General features: G+C 36.5%; 1 protein-coding gene across 2 annotated transcripts in view; it reads left to right on the forward strand.

Annotated features, from left to right (window-relative positions):
- The window catches only part of ADAMTS3 (ADAM metallopeptidase with thrombospondin type 1 motif 3), a 243,941-nt gene that overhangs the window by 212,162 nt on the left and 15,764 nt on the right, over positions 1-16,015 (forward strand). Inside the window, exons 12-18 of one of the 2 annotated variants that reach the window (XM_081095535.1) lie at positions 2,171-2,316; positions 3,535-3,710; positions 4,907-5,040; positions 6,480-6,603; positions 8,185-8,241; positions 8,487-8,570; positions 10,771-10,934. In XM_081095535.1, coding sequence (XP_080951661.1) covers positions 2,171-2,316; positions 3,535-3,710; positions 4,907-5,040; positions 6,480-6,603; positions 8,185-8,241; positions 8,487-8,570; positions 10,771-10,934 — 885 coding nt within the window. Of the gene's footprint in view, positions 1-2,170; positions 2,317-3,534; positions 3,711-4,906; positions 5,041-6,479; positions 6,604-8,184; positions 8,242-8,486; positions 8,571-9,522; positions 9,604-10,770; positions 10,935-16,015 lie in introns of both variants that reach the window. The other variant, XM_081095536.1, reaches the window with a different exon arrangement.

The following is a 16,015-nucleotide window of genomic DNA, read 5'->3' on the forward strand; positions in this document are numbered from 1 at the left end:
AAATAAACTCCGAACATCCAACTTCCCGAAACTCACTTGTGTTATATTCAAATTTACCAGAGTTGAGTTTTAAGAAACACTTTTATTGTGGGATAAAAAAGCAAGTCAAAATGTTGGAAGGGGAAAGAACACCTTCTGAGCACATGCTGTGTGCCGGGCACTGTCAGGTAGGTGCCTCCATGCTATCAGGGTTCTAGCAGTTCCCACGTCGTTACTTACTGGTCAGATGGTCTCATATTACTCATTATCCTTTCCAGGTTCCAGTTTTCCACATTACCTACTATGCAAATCAGGTATCATTTTTATTGGTCATGTTTGATACTTACCAATAAATGTATCATATAAAACTTCTTCAGAATGAATTATTTTTTTCATTTCAATTTTATACTTAAGAACATACTAGTAAGTCTAAATAAATTACCCTTTGTATAGAGAACCTTATTGTTATAACTAGTGGCCTGGTGCAGGGATTCGTGCACATTGAAAGGAAATTAATTAGAAGAAATATTTTAATATCGTTATTCACCCTTTTTGATAGAAGTGTCAGAGGTGAAAGAAAATTAGTAAAATGTATGTGAAAATAATATATAAACGATTAAAAATAAACCATCACAACATAATATAAGAACAACAAAGATGTGATATAAAAAGATCAAAAACATGCCATAAAAACAACAAAAACGTGATATAAAAACAACATTGATTAAAAACAATGACTGATAAATTGATTAAACTTATTCTAACACTAAGGCCAGTGTCAGAAATGGGACAAATCAATTCTTGGAATCAGAACAACCTCTCCTCTGCAGATCCTGTTAATACTTCAGCTTCAATTATGTTAGGTCACAATCTTTTGATAATAAATCTAGTACCATTACAAAGACCCCATTTACTATTAAGATTCTCAGTAGCATGATGATTGCACCTACTTTCAATTCTAATTTATGACATGGGATTCCCAAAGGAGTAACACTTTTGAGAAATTTGATGGGGAAATTTTCCTTTTTGGCATCATCCGGTGAATCTAGTATTATTATCGATTATATTGTCATCTCTGAGTCTTAATGCAATATCCGTTCCCCAGCCTTTTTCACCATGTGGGAAAAGAATAGGATATATCATTGCATCTAATATAGGGAACAGGATATTGATTTGTTTCATTTGAGTTATTATTAGGATTCAGATTATTGGGATCTGGTTTACAATGAATAAGTCCCTTTCAAAAAGAGGTCCTCCATCTTCTTTTCTGAATATGACAGCAACTTCGGTTACACAAGGATAATTATATCTATCAAGATCACTATTACAATCATATTTAATCGCCATTGTTATTTCCATGCACCACTTTCTTTCAGCTTCAGAACGTCAACAAAAACAACCAAATTCATGATCGACAATGACAGATAGAAACACACATGTGCAATTGGCGCCAGTGAGAGGTTTATATGTATCGCACATGCTTGAGTCAACTTAGCCTTTCATAAATATAGAATAAACTTGTCTAATTAGACCTGCTTTCTGATGTAGCTAAACTTTTTCCAGACCAGTGAAGCACCCCAACTTCTTTTTCAGGTAATTGTCAGCAACACAGCAGTAAATATCAACACAAAGCAGATTATTATTGTAGATCATCCAGGGAGAACAAAGGGTAAAATATTTAACTGCAGCAGTGTTTGACTATATTCTGTGCAGTGAGAAAAACTGAAGTTATTTTCAAGGTCTACCATTTCTTACTTCCTTTTTAGTTGGGTCAAATTTCTGAGCTTTCTAAATCTCTGTTTTCTGGCTAATGAAAAGAAAATAGGATTCCACTGAGTCTCCTATCTACCAACTCCAGGATCAGATGAGATGAGGCACCTAAAAACGCTTCACAGACATTTGGTTAAACTGTGAAATGTTTGCACCTGGCTATAAAGCAAGTTGTGTTCCTGGGCTGAAGAAACTGCAAGGAGGCTAGTCACTAGGGAAAGGCAGCTGGGTGTTGCTATGTGATGTCATTACAATCACTTAGCATATTAGCCTTTTATATATAGAGAGTGCTTTGGGGTCATTGTAAATACATTTCCACCTGGTGGGGGTTGGAGGAATGAAGCCCTTTCATTGGTGGTTCTTATATAACAACTGTAGCATATGCATGATTTTCACAGTTGCCCTTTGTCATTTTCCTAAGTGGTGCTACAAGGGCCATTGCATGTGGAAGAATGCTAATCAACAAAAACAAGATGGCAATTGGGGGTCATGGACCAAATTTGGCTCCTGTTCCCGGACGTGTGGAACTGGTGTTCGTTTCAGAACACGCCAGTGCAACAACCCAATGTGAGTATGATCCCTGTAATGCTGTCACTTTTGTAAAGGCCAGAAAATGCTTCAATATAATGTGATTACTATTTCGTAACGTACATGTTAAATACGGAGCATGAAAACTAAGGCTTTAAGTGGTTATTTTGGATAAATCTCCATTTATCAATTTTGTGAACTATAGTCAGTGGTTAAGATGAGAGGCTCCAATGAAGATGAGAGATTTTGAGGAAATTGCTGTTTAGGAATATTAAGGAGTTGAGTAGGGAAGCCCATCGCTGTGCTCTGAGGGCCTGGGCACCAAGGCCGTGAGACCCACTGCAAGAAGAGCAGGTGTGTCACGGTGGCAGTAGCACCAAACACATGCTTACTCACTTGGATTAGAAGGGGGATGCTTCAGGGCAGGGCAACAACAAAATAAAGATGGTAGAAGAAGGCCAAAGAATTGTTTGGGGAAAGTTATCAATTTATTCACTCAGACTAAATTGATTGAATTCCTATTGCGTACTGAAGAAAATTTATTTTCTAAGGGGAAAAAATAACCAAAATATTAACCTTAGGACATTCTTCCTTGCCTAGGGTTTAAAATGTGAACATCCCTGTGTATCAGGCAGTGGATGGCTCTGAACATGTCTTTTATAAACACTGAAGTCACATACATGTGATTTCACATACATGTGACTTCACATACATGTGACTTCACATACATGTCTTCACAGGAAGAGATGATGGTAGTAGAAAAAAAAAACAATAAAAATTACAGTAGTAAGAGCAGCTAAGTTTCACTATGAGCCACACTCCTTTCTAAGTGTTTCAAATATGTTCATGCATTCAGTCCTCTCAATATTTCTCCAAGGAAGAAAAGACGGGAAACTGAGGCACAGAGCGGTGGTCACAGTCACTTTGGGCTGCATCTACATGTTTTATGCATGGTAGAAAATAAAAATTTTTTGAGTTCATATCTATGTTTTTATTTCTTTATAGATTTTTGCCATGCATTTAAAATACACTGTCTGAAAAGCCACTTGAAGTTGACTTTTGAGCCCCCTCCCTGCCCCCAGAGGGAGAGGATGGTGCTTTTGGAAAGGAGTTGCAATTAGGAAGTATGAGTTCATTCACTTGGTGCTGGCAGCTCAGAAACCCTGGCTTTCTGCCCTCCCTCGAGCACTGTGTCTGCAAGCCTTCACTGCTGGACCAGAGCCAAAGGGCCTTTTTTAAATGTTGTCTTTTCTTTAGGCCCATCAATGGTGGTCAGGACTGTCCGGGTGTTAATTTTGAGTACCAGCTTTGTAATACAGATGAATGCCCAAAGCACTTTGAAGACTTCAGAGCACAGCAGTGCCAGCAGCGTAACTCCCACTTTGAATACCAGAACACCAAACACCACTGGATGCCCTATGAACATCCGGACTGTGAGTAGATGCCTGCCCTTTCCCCGCTATGTGGTTGGTTACTCAGAGTTTATGCTTTGTCCACACCAATCCCTTGGACTCTTGATCCCTATGTGGTAACTTAGAAACCGTGGTGCTTACAGGGTAAGTCCTTCTGGGCTTCCAAGAATAAGGTTAACGTCCTCCTTTCTCTAGAGAGGTGAGACTGTGGGATAGTTCCTGGCAAGTAGCACTACCGCCATCACTACTGAAAAGACCAGTGGAATGCAGACGAAATGAAAAGCCTGAAGAGATGTCGAGTTTCCTCATTCAACGGAAATCCCTCTACTAGGAAACACTTTTGGAATTCTGTTATCTGTCCTTTCTGAATAATTGGAGGGAAATACTGTTCTTTTACAGTGGGGTCAGGAGTAAGAATAAGACCAGTATTTAATAACAGCAGAAACTTCCTAACCTTTTTACTTTTGTACTATACACCAGTTTTTGAAAAATACACTTGGAAACTCCCTTTTAACATTTCACTTCTTACCCTTGACTTTTCAGTTACTTGTGTTCAAATGGAAACTTCTCACCATATTTCTTACTTGGGTGAATATAAGAAAATAATTACTTGATTATCATGTGGGATAGTGCACTGCTGAGTTCAGGTGAAAAGCTGTTTTAAAAGAAAGATGCATCCATGTAGGAATTAAAAGTTGGAGTTAAGAAGAAATGCACTATTATTTTTTCAGTCTATTTTGGTGAAGTGAGTCACAGAAATTATATTAAATTTAATTGAGATTATACAAAGGCAACAGGTGTACTAGGTCATTGGGTTAAATGAAAGAGAAACCCTTTCGGCGCTGTCAGCACCACTGAAAGCAAAGTGGTTCTGATTTAAAGCATTTGAAGAGCCGTGGTTAAATCCAGGATTGCTGCACAACCTCGTTTTCTGAGACAGTTCCAGTTTAGACCTGTTGTCCCTGTGTAGTTACTAATAGAGCCCTTTTTCACTCTCAAGAGTATCCCAGTTTAGATGTTAAATCATATGGTCACCCTGGTTGAAACAAATACGTTAAATATGTGTAATTTCTTCTTCTCTTTATTTTTTTTATTTATACTTTTTGTTTGTTTGTTTTTGGGAAATCATGTTGAAACTTTATATTTAAAAAATAAAATAAACTATACTGTTCAAATACACCACTTTACGTAGTTGATTTAATCCTCATCTCATGCAGCCAAGAAAAGATGCCACCTTTACTGTCAATCCAAAGAGACTGGCGATGTTGCCTACATGAAACAGCTGGTACACGATGGGACGCGCTGTTCCTACAAAGACCCGTACAGCATATGTGTGCGAGGAGAGTGTGTGGTGAGCGCCCTGCAATATATTGCAATTCTACTTTTACTGTCTTTCATCAGCATATTTTCAGAATTTTTAAACCACTTCATATCTGGGATATCACATTAGGATGTAAATGCATGAATAGCTCATTAGCAAAACTAAGTCTGGGAGAAACTGCACTTAATAAAATCAAACTTTGCTCACTGGCTGAATCAAGACTTAACTGTAGTCGTCCCAGTTTCCAGCCAAATCCTTTTCCTTAGTCACTCTGAGGTCTGTAGGTTGGGAATACAACATGGGAACAATGCCTTTGCTTTGAGTTTTTGACTAGTAGCCATCTGCTGTTAAAGTACACTTTTTTAAAAAATTCAATGCTTAATGTACTTTATATTTTGTTTAAGAGATAATAGAAACTTTTCTTGGAAGAAAAATAGCGAAGATGCAAAAACTATTTTTTGGCCCCATTTAATCTCTTTTTTAAAGGCAGTTTTTTTCTTACTCATGTTCATATATCATGCTAAATTGATAGGGAACTATTGTTATTAACTGAACACATCACTTCTGTTTGATTTCTTTTCACTTCAGAACAACTAGTGTTATATTAATGAATCTTACATGCACAGGTGACTCATAGTTGATCTGAATTTTCCCTGAAAGGAAAATCTGTGTTTGGTCATCTTTCACCTCCTCCATGTCTTGCACATCAATGGATGTGTGATAATTATTTCTTCTTTCCACTTTCACCTCAAACTTATGAGTGCTGTGGCATGCCACATATTCTTATCCTACACTGATTTACATTAGGAGCTGCCCCAGCTCAGAATTTTTACCTTCCGTGATTCCCAGTTACGTTAATGTGAAAATGTAAACACTCAAGGCCTTGCACAGCCTGTGCTTTGCACCATCTTCCCTTTGGTTTAAATATGGATAAATATTGTTCTCTGAACCCACTTGATGTGAACACACAATTTCCATGGTTCTGTTTGAATCCCTCTACATTCCTAAAATCTATTTCCATAAACTCGATTCCTTCAGGGACCTCTGAATGTCTCTACCACTTTGGTAAAGTTTTGTCTTCCATTCCTAGCCAACTTGTAAAGCTTGTACTAATGTACAACTCACAGTTTTACTATTTATCTTTATAAATATGAGAGCAACCAGGGATACTCACCAACTTTTCGTCTCCTCAGCATCTACTACAGCATTTGTGCTTAATACATGTTTGATGATGGTGATGATTGTGTATGATGGTCATTAGACTTGGGGGAGTTTATCTGGAGTACTAGACATTTGATTGCACAGTAGTCCTTTTAAAAGACTGAGGTATTTAAATCAGAGCCAGAAAGAAAGTTTGGTGCAAGCCGCTTAACTGTGGGCTGCTGATTAAACAAAGTCATCATTCTCTAGGACACGGACCTTGACTTGACACATTAAAATTAGCCACATTTCACTTCCTCTCTCCCCAGAAAGTGGGCTGTGATAAAGAAATTGGTTCTAACAAGGTTGAGGATAAGTGTGGTGTCTGTGGAGGAGATAATTCTCATTGTCGAACTGTGAAGGGGACCTTTACCAGAACTCCCAGGAAGCTTGGTAAGATGAGGCCTCTGATGGATTTAGTGTCCTTCTCTATGATTTGTATTTTTTGAGAAGTTGTTTAAGGATGCAGCATTTTCTCTATAAACATAATAAAACATTAGCTGCTGATTTATTTTTATTCAGATAACCTTTTAAGGAAATATTTTAAAAAACTTTTCATGCTCCATAGCATTTATGATAAAAAATTATCTACTAAATTTTTATAAGGAACAAGTAAAATCACTATCAATTATAGTAGTTAGCTAAAATCTGTTTCGTTTTATTTTTCTTTTAATAAAATGCACTAGAACTAATAAAATTGATGCTTATTTTGAACTTTCTATTGTACATAAATTGTTAGGATATAAAGAAATCACAAAACTTTAGATACGATGTAAACTTTTACATTAGTATTACATCTTTAAAAGTGAACAGGTTTTTCCTATTTTTAAGTCTATAAGTCTAGGGTCCATATTTCATATATTTTTTATAATTTTATATTAAACAAAATTGAGGTACAAACAAAAATAACCTATGGTATAATTGCTTGTGCATGTGAACTTTTATACTTGTTATATAATTAATGACCTGGTCTTAGGCATATGATATGGTAAATTTCAACAGGTGAAACAAAAACATAAAGAATATGAAAAGATATTAGTAGTCTCATAATTATCCATTGGAATTTTCATAAAAATTTTAGATGCAAACACTTATTACAAATTTTGTTTTTAGTTTATAACAAATATTTTGTTATTCAATAAGTATTTATTAGGCAAATATTTCTGATAATTTGACATTTAAAAATAAATTTGATGTGGTGCTTCCCTTGAGAAACTTCTCTTATATCATCCAAAATAACACAAAACGATTTGGTGTACTTTGAGCATATGTTGTGGTGGTAATTTAAGAGAAAAGAAATTATAAAAAAGTGGGTCTTCATCCAAATGAAATAATTCTCTTAGTTCTTTTTATTCTCATTATACATCAGCTACCCAACTCAAGTCAATTCCACACATCCCTGCTTTGCTCTGATATACTGAGGGTGGCAGAGCTAGGTGACTTAACTCCAGTGTGTTTTATTCGGCATTCTTTACTGTAGTTATTGATGTCTTTGTTATTCCTGTGAGATAATTTACTGTTTTGTACCTTGAACATTGTTAAAAAGCAAATATTGCCTTCTTGCTGGTTACATTATTTTAATAAAGCAAACAGAATTAGAATGTTATATATAAAAATAAATAATGGGTTGGTGGAGTAAAATGTAATTTTCTCCATCTTATGAAGTGATTTACTGCAGTTATATATTATTATTTTAGGTGTAAAATTATTCATTTTGTTTTCTTTCCAGAGTGAATTAATGCAATGAAAATTTTTTAGACTCATTTATTCTATATATTGTGTTAATATGAGCTAGTGATACTTTTTTGCAGACACCTCAAAAATTATGCTAAACCTGTGAATCAAGGTCAGAAGAAAAGAAGAAAGCTTTCATCAGTCATACAGATTCAAACTGTTCAAAGATAATCTAACATCCACCTCTTTGCACTAAGGCTGTGATGGTCATTCAATAGACTAATTAACCTTTTCCAACAGGGAAACATTTAAGCAAGCGGTGCCATACAGAATTCGAGTTGCTGGGAAATGAAATCTGCAAGTATTCACCTTCAAATCACCTATATCATTTTTCATTCATGCGCAGTCTTACTTTCATTGACTATTAACAGTTTATTGGCATTAGCTAACTATTGTATATGCATTTTGACATAAAATTACAGAACATATTTTTAACTTACCTAATAATATATAGATATATATATAGCTTATCATATAGTCAATGAAACAGCAAGACTTTGATAAACACGAAACCTCCACTAATTAAAGACATTCTATTTAAGGGAAGACAAGAGGCGCCTTCACTTTACCCAAAGGAGCTCGTAATGTTTCTCTTGCTGAAACAAGGGAAGCTAAAAATGTACTGGGTAAGTTGTCGCACACTGCAGAAAGATGGGCATCCATAAATGGAATCAAGCTGTTTTGCTGTCCTTAGCTTCTTAAGCATGTTACTCATAGCCATTGCACACTTAGGCAAACATGTTACTTTTCTTGTACTGGACTTTCCTTGGCTCAGGTGCTGAAACCCTGACCCCAAAATTACTATTCCATTAGTAAAACCACTAATGAATAATGTGAAAAGTTGGATCAATCTACCCATAGGTAGACGATAATTGTCCATATACAAATGGAAAACATATTTCTTTCCAAGTCCATCAGCAGTTGTGTATTTATAACTGAACTACGGGCTCGGTGCATGAAATTCATGCAAGAGCCTTGACTGGCCTTGGCCACTGCGGCTTTGTCCAGAAGGAAGGAAGTCCAGAAGGACATCTGGTTTAATTAGCATATTTGCTTTTATTATTATAGATTTCTTTAGAATAAGGCAGGATTTTAAATATGAAGATAACTTATTAATTAGAAGTTTAGCGATCTGTACTCACTGCTTAGACTTTTGAAATAATATAGAGGTTGATAAAATATTTTCAGAAGTTCAACTAAATACTCTAAAAATTGGCCGCACTTCCAAAGAGTGGTTTACAAACTAAAATCACAGTAGAGGGACACAGGAAAGTATAGAATTTGCCTGAATTGTTGACACAATTCATAGGTCAACACAAGATAAATGGCTAGTAGTTTAGAAACAAGATCAACTCTTTTCTTCCTCTTTAATTAAAAAAAGAGAGTGTAGCCCCTAATCTCATGCCAGATGTCACACAAGCTACCAGTGCTTTGAAGTTAATTTCTGAAACTGCTTCTTTCAGTTCATGTATGCCCTCTTCTGCGTGCAGGAACAGTGAGAACGTAATGCTCAGCTAACCAAGGTTGTCGCTTTTGTTTTCTCCTTTGCTTCCTACAAAATTTACTACACATGCAAAGGGTACCTTAAGATGTTTGATATACCCCCTGGTGCTAGACATGTGTTAATCCAAGAAGACGAGGCTTCTCCTCATATTCTTGGTAAGTGTTTCTGTCCACTGGCTCTGCTTTAACATGCATTTAAACATGGAACTGTCAAAGATATATCTATGTCTATATCTATATATGTATATGTATATCTATATATATCTATATATCTATATATAGATATAGATAGATATTTATGTCTATAGATGTATATATATACATATATACATATATACACATATATATGCACACACATATATACATACACATAGATATACATGATTCAAGTTATATATAAATGCATTATTGTGTGATTTTGTTGGTCATTTCTCCCAACTACTCTTCCTTTAAAACAAGAAATATTAAAAAATAGAGATTTAATTTTTGTTGAACCTTGATTGGTTCATTATTTCATGAAGAAAGAAAAACCATCTGGCAGATTTGTACATGTGCATTTTCTCTCTGCATTAGGGGATAAGAAAAAATATATATGTTAAGATGCATTAAAGTAAGGAATAATATCAGAAAAATTTGCCATATTTATTTTGACAAATTAGTTCTGATATTTTGGTTGATGCCATACTGTATGCCTCTCCTTAATTTTATTGCATTTTAAGTTTTTTGACTGAAAACAACCACATGTGAACTTTACTAGTCTAATAAAAATTTTCCCACCATCTGTTCTGTGTCCAGTTTCTGACTGGTACATGCAGATCCCTTTGCATGGCTGTTTATAATTTCCTAAAGAAGATTCTTTTGAATAACTTGAAAGAGATACACAGTAACAAATAAGCCATTATGTTATAATAAGCCATTATAGTATATGCTGAACTAACATACATGATTTATATTAATTATTATAGAAGTATTCATTATTTTCAAAGTGTTTCCAGGTTTCTGAGGAAATGTCTAGGATTGAGTGAGTTTGAAACTGTTAACCTCTTTGACAATGTTTTCAAATGGGAACATTTCCCAATTTTTATCTTCTTTGTAACCTTCTTGCTATTGTTTTTGACTAGTTAGAAATCCTTCTTGGGAATTTTAAATGCCTAATGAAGGAAAAGGGACTCAGAGCAGAACTAACACTCAGTTTGACTAGTTTGATGGTAATAAACACAGTCTTTGACTTATAGAAGGGGGTAGATAGACTTAATAGGGATCATCAAAGCTGCAATATGATAAAATAAAATGTCTGCTGGTTACTCATTTTCCTTCCTTTAGCTATTAAGAACCAGGCTACAGGCCACTATATTTTAAATGGCAAAGGGGAAGAAGCCAAGTCACGGACCTTCATTGATCTTGGTGTGGAATGGGATTATAATATTGAAGATGACATTGAAACTCTTCACACAGATGGACCTCTGCACGATCCTGTTATTGTTTTGGTATGTGGCATTACAGGCTCTCTCTGTGTAGTTGATTTAGCTGTAATTTTCTTATTTATTTATCTGAAAGCACTTTTATCTTGAACATTGAATATTTAGTTGCTTGTTTGTTTTTTTTTTATAATTCCATTTATCTGCTTCTTTCCACTCTGACAACTTTGCCATATATTTTGTTATATAATTATATGTACAGTATAAACCCAATAACACAGTATTATGATTTTTTGCTTGAGTAATAAAGTCAAGAAAATATATATTTACCATTTCTAACATTCTTCATTTTTTCTTGTAAGTCTGACTTTCCACCAGGTATCATTCACTTTCAATATAAAGAACTTCCCTTAACATTTCTTGTAGTGTGGGTATGTGTGCTGGCAAAGAATTCTCTCAACCTTCAATATCTGAAAATATCTTTATTTCACCCTTGTTCTTAAAGGATATGTTTACTAGATACAAACTTGTTGGTTGCTAGTTTGTCTTTCTCCTTCAGTGCTTTGAAGATGTTTTTACAGTGTTGCAGGGAGTTCCAGGAATGTCAGGACTGATCAAGGATATGACTATGAGGTGGCAGTAACATACACAAGCTTTACTGGTGACACCTTAGCTGCTAAGGTTTGCCTGTAGGGCCACCATCCAATTGGGAAGAAAAGAAAGGGAGCTTCCATGAGAGAAGAGAGTGGAGAGGGGCTTTATGTAGCTAGGTGATATCACTCAGCAGCACAGGGGGAGCCTCTGGGTCTGAGTGCTCCCAGGGGCAGCAGCAGCTTGGGATTCTTATAGCCCCAGTTTCACGTATAGTTAGCAGTTATTGGGTACAGTTTCATATGGGTCTGCTAAGCAAGCTACCTCTAATGGCTAACAACAAGCTTGTTTGGGCTACATTTAAAACAACTGTATATAAAATTTTGGGTTTGCTGCTAGCAGGCTTTTAAGCTAAAGAGGCTCAGCCTGTGGTGAAGGACTAGACAACCTCAGGGCCAATAGACAGGGGCCATCTTAGACTCATTCATGTAATGTCTGTCTTCTAGAATCCATAATTCCTGATGAGAAGTAGCCTCATTTATATTGCTGCTCTATACATAAAGTGTCCATTTTCTCAGGATACTTTTTAAGATTTTTTTCTTTGTCATTTTGCTTTGTTTAATAGTTTGTTTATGCTTAGTTTGTGACCTTCTTTGTATGTATCAGGCTTGGGATTCACCAAGCATCTTGGCTCTGAAAGTTGAAGTTTTTCACCAATTTTGGATTAGTTTACCATTATGTGTTCAAGTTTGTTTGCCACCCGCCCCCTACCCCCCATTTCTCTACTCCTAGGACTCATTTATATGTATGTTAAACCAGTTGAAATTATTCCAGAAGTCTCTCAGGCTTTGGTTATGCTGTATGATCTTTTATTCTCTGTTCTTCAGATTGGAGAGTTTCTGTTGAGCTGTGTTCAGGCTCACTGACTGTGTCTTATGTGGTCTCCAATCTGTTGTTGAGTTCATCCAGTAAATTTTTCATGTCAGATGCTGGTGTGCTTTTCTTTTCTAGAATTTCCATTTTCTCCCCCAGAGTCATTTCTGCTTCTCTGCTGAGATTTCTGTATATTTCCACTCATTTTGTCTAATTTTTCCTTTAAGTCCTGCATCTTCACGTTGTCTGCTTCTATGGGCTGATTTTTTTAATGAGTCATTTTCCTGCTTCAACAGTCTTTTTTATTATACACTGGACATGATAGATGATGAGTTGTAGGGCCTTTGGTTTATGTCACCTTCCTTACAGGAGTTGGGTTTATCATAGTTGGCAGATAGTCAGTTCCTTCTGATCCTAGGGCCCTGGTTTATTCTTCATTACAGCTGAGCTTTTTCATTTTGTCCTTATTTTTATGACTTGGCATTTTTGGCACATTAACTCAGCACCTGGGGATTGATGAGGCCTCTTGACCCTGGCTGGATAAGAACTCCCAGGCCTCTCAGCCCCGTCTGACTCTGAGCACCTCTGTCCTGTTCCCAGGCCTGCAGCAGCCACTCCCTAGTAGGTGGTGTGGTGTCTTGGCCCCGGGCATGCACAGACCAGCCCTCAGCCTGGGACTCATGCATCCTCTGGGCCACCCCTCCATGCAGCCCCCTGGTCTTTAGTGCTCTGCCCTGTGAGTTCCATAGTCTTCTCTCTGTCCCCTCAGCTCAGTGAGAATGCGGTCTTGGCTGGAGTTCAGCAACCTGTGCCAGGGGCCATACCTGGCACTTTTCTCTTCTCACAGGGATCATTGTCCTTTGCTATTACTCACTGTCTCCCCCCACAAATTTCCCTCCTATAATTCTGTCTAGTTTTATTGCTTTTAATGTCAGGAAGGTACCTCTATTACTCCCACATGGATGAAAGCAGAAGACATCTACTCGATTGGAAAAACAGTGTTGCATTCTGTGTACAAATATTTATTAGACTCTCTATAACAAATATTGCACTAATCTAAAACCAAATCTTCCCACTCAATCCCAAGGGTTTGTTTTTCCTTTGAAAATTATTTCCCTTTGGTAAAGTGCCTGTTCAAATCGTTTGCCTATTGCTAAAGTAGTTATTTTTTTGTTGAGTTTTAAGAGTTGTTTATATATTCTTGATATAATAAGTCCTCTGTGAAATAAGTGATTTGCCAAATATTTCTTCTAGTCTATAATTTTTTTTTCCTTTCTCTTAGTCTTTCAAAGAGCAAAATATTATATTTTAACTTTGCTGAGATCTTGTTTCTTTTATGGATCAAGATTTGGGTGTTAGTTGGGTTTTTTGTTGTTGTTTGTTTTGTTTTGTTTTTTTGCCTAATCCAAGGTCAAAATGTTTTCTCTTTTTTGGTAACAGTTCTGTAGTTTTACATTTCACATTTAGGTTTATGAACCACTTTTAGTTAATTTTTACATAAATTTTGTGTGATATGTTAGGTTCTTACTTTGCATACAGATGTTTATATTATCTATTGCCCCATAACAAATTAACCCCAATTTAGTGTCTAAATACAAAGCAACATTCCCTGTGTCCTAGTTTCTGTGGATCAGGTACCTGGGAGCAGATGAAATGGCTAGTTCTGGCTCAGGGTATCTCATGAGGTTGTTGTCAGCCGTGGCGAAGCACCTCGAGGCTTACCAGCTCAGTCAGTGGCTGTTGGGAGGCCTCAGAAGGTTACTCCTAAGCTATTCCTGTGGGGACTGGTGGGCCTGGGATGTTCGCCATTTAAGCCTCTCCATAGGCTGCTTATGGGAGGTGTCCTCATCTCACGGCAGCTGGCTTCCACTAGAACAAGTGGTTCAGGTGACAGAGAAAGTGAAAGAGTACAACCAAGACAGAATCAGTCTTTTCTAACCTCATCTTAGAAGTGATATCCCCTCTTGTCTGCTGTTGTTTGTTTGCCAGAAGCAAGTCAGTGAGTCCAGGCCACATGGGAGGGGTGAGGATTTAAGCTGCATGTGTGGAGAGGGAAAGTACAAAGGATCTGTGGACAGCATTTGAAGTCACCACAATGTCCAGTTGTTCCAGCACCATTTGTTCAAACAACAACAACAACAAAACAACCCCAAAGCTGTTATTTTTCAATTACATTGTCTTTTCATCTAGGTCAAAAATTAATTGTCCAAATGTGTGTGGGTTTATTTTTAGACTATCATTCTGTTCCACAGGTTAGATGATTTTATAGCAAGATATATAATATTCAAAATCGTGTCAAGTTTGAATGATTGGAGATCAGAGCTCTATTTCACTTTTATGTAACTACACTGCATTCTTTTCCAGCCACACGGGTGTCTTGTCTCAGAGCCCTGCCATTTCACCTCCACGGTGGGTGGCCTCAGGCTTTGCTCACTGATAGTCATGTGGGCATAGGGATCAATGTGGGCTGGAGAGATAGGAGATCTATAGCTAGCCTAGAGGTTTGTGGACAAGCAGTGCTCTATCATCATGATCTTTCTTTCCTTCCCTAAAGGACTGGAACCCCAGTGAGGGAGCCCCGAAACATGGGGGCTAGGTTGTCTGGGACTGAAAGCATTAGACGTCTGGCTAGAGTGTAAGGGCCAGGGCATAGTTTTTCATGCTTTTTTAAAAACAAAGACTAGAAGGGGAAAAGAGAATAGAATTGAGATAACCCTAGCTTTCTAGCGATTTAGCATCCCTCGATTTCTCAAACAAAAGGTGTTTCTAAAAGTTTAGTTTAAAATACCAATGAATTATGAGTGGATAATAAAGCTGTGGTACCTTTACACAATGGAATAGTACTCAGCCTTAAAAAAAGAAGGAATTCTTACCTTTTGTGACAGCATGGATGAACCTGGAGAGCATTATGCTAGTAGAAATAAGCCAACCAAGCCCTGACCGTTTTGGCTCAGTGGATAGAGCATCGGCCTGCGAACTGAAGGGTCCCAGGTTCGATTCCAGTCAAGGGCATGTACCTTGGTTGCAAGCACATTCCCAGTGGGGAGTGTGCAGGAGGCAACTGATCGATGTTTCCAACTCTCTATCCCTCTCCCTTCCTCTGTGTAAAAAAATATCAATAAAATATATATTTTTTAAAAAAATAGAAATAAGCCAGCCAGAGAAAGAGAAATATCACATGATCTCACTTATATGTGGAATCTAATGAACAAAATGAACAAGAAAAATAGAGACAGACTCATAGACAGAGAGCAAGCTGACAGCTGAGGGAGGGGAAGATTGAGCAAAAAAGAGAAAAAAATAGAAAAAAAAACTAAAAATAAAACCATACCAATGAATTGCACATTTCTCCACTTATATGATGCATCGTAAGTACATGAAAGTTAAATATTTATTTTTAAAATAATTTTTTGCTCTAAAAAAAATTAAAAAGCAAATTTAAAATTCGATATACTTGCAATGCTTATAAAAAGTTAATATCATTATTGCATAGATTATTTAGAAAAAAAGATGTATACCAATTTCACAAAAAGAGGACATGATGTGAATATGCAATATACAGCAGACAAGATTCACATGGCTACAAACAGGAAAATTAAACTTTACTATTTATTAAGTAAATAACAACCAAAACAATCTTTTGCCCAGTTAATAAAGATGAAAACTATATAATAGGTAATGCTGAA

The sequence above is a fragment of the Myotis nattereri genome, assembly GCF_964212035.1.
Source record: "Myotis nattereri genome assembly, chromosome: 1".
In the NCBI taxonomy this organism is placed as follows: domain Eukaryota; kingdom Metazoa; phylum Chordata; class Mammalia; order Chiroptera; family Vespertilionidae; genus Myotis; species Myotis nattereri.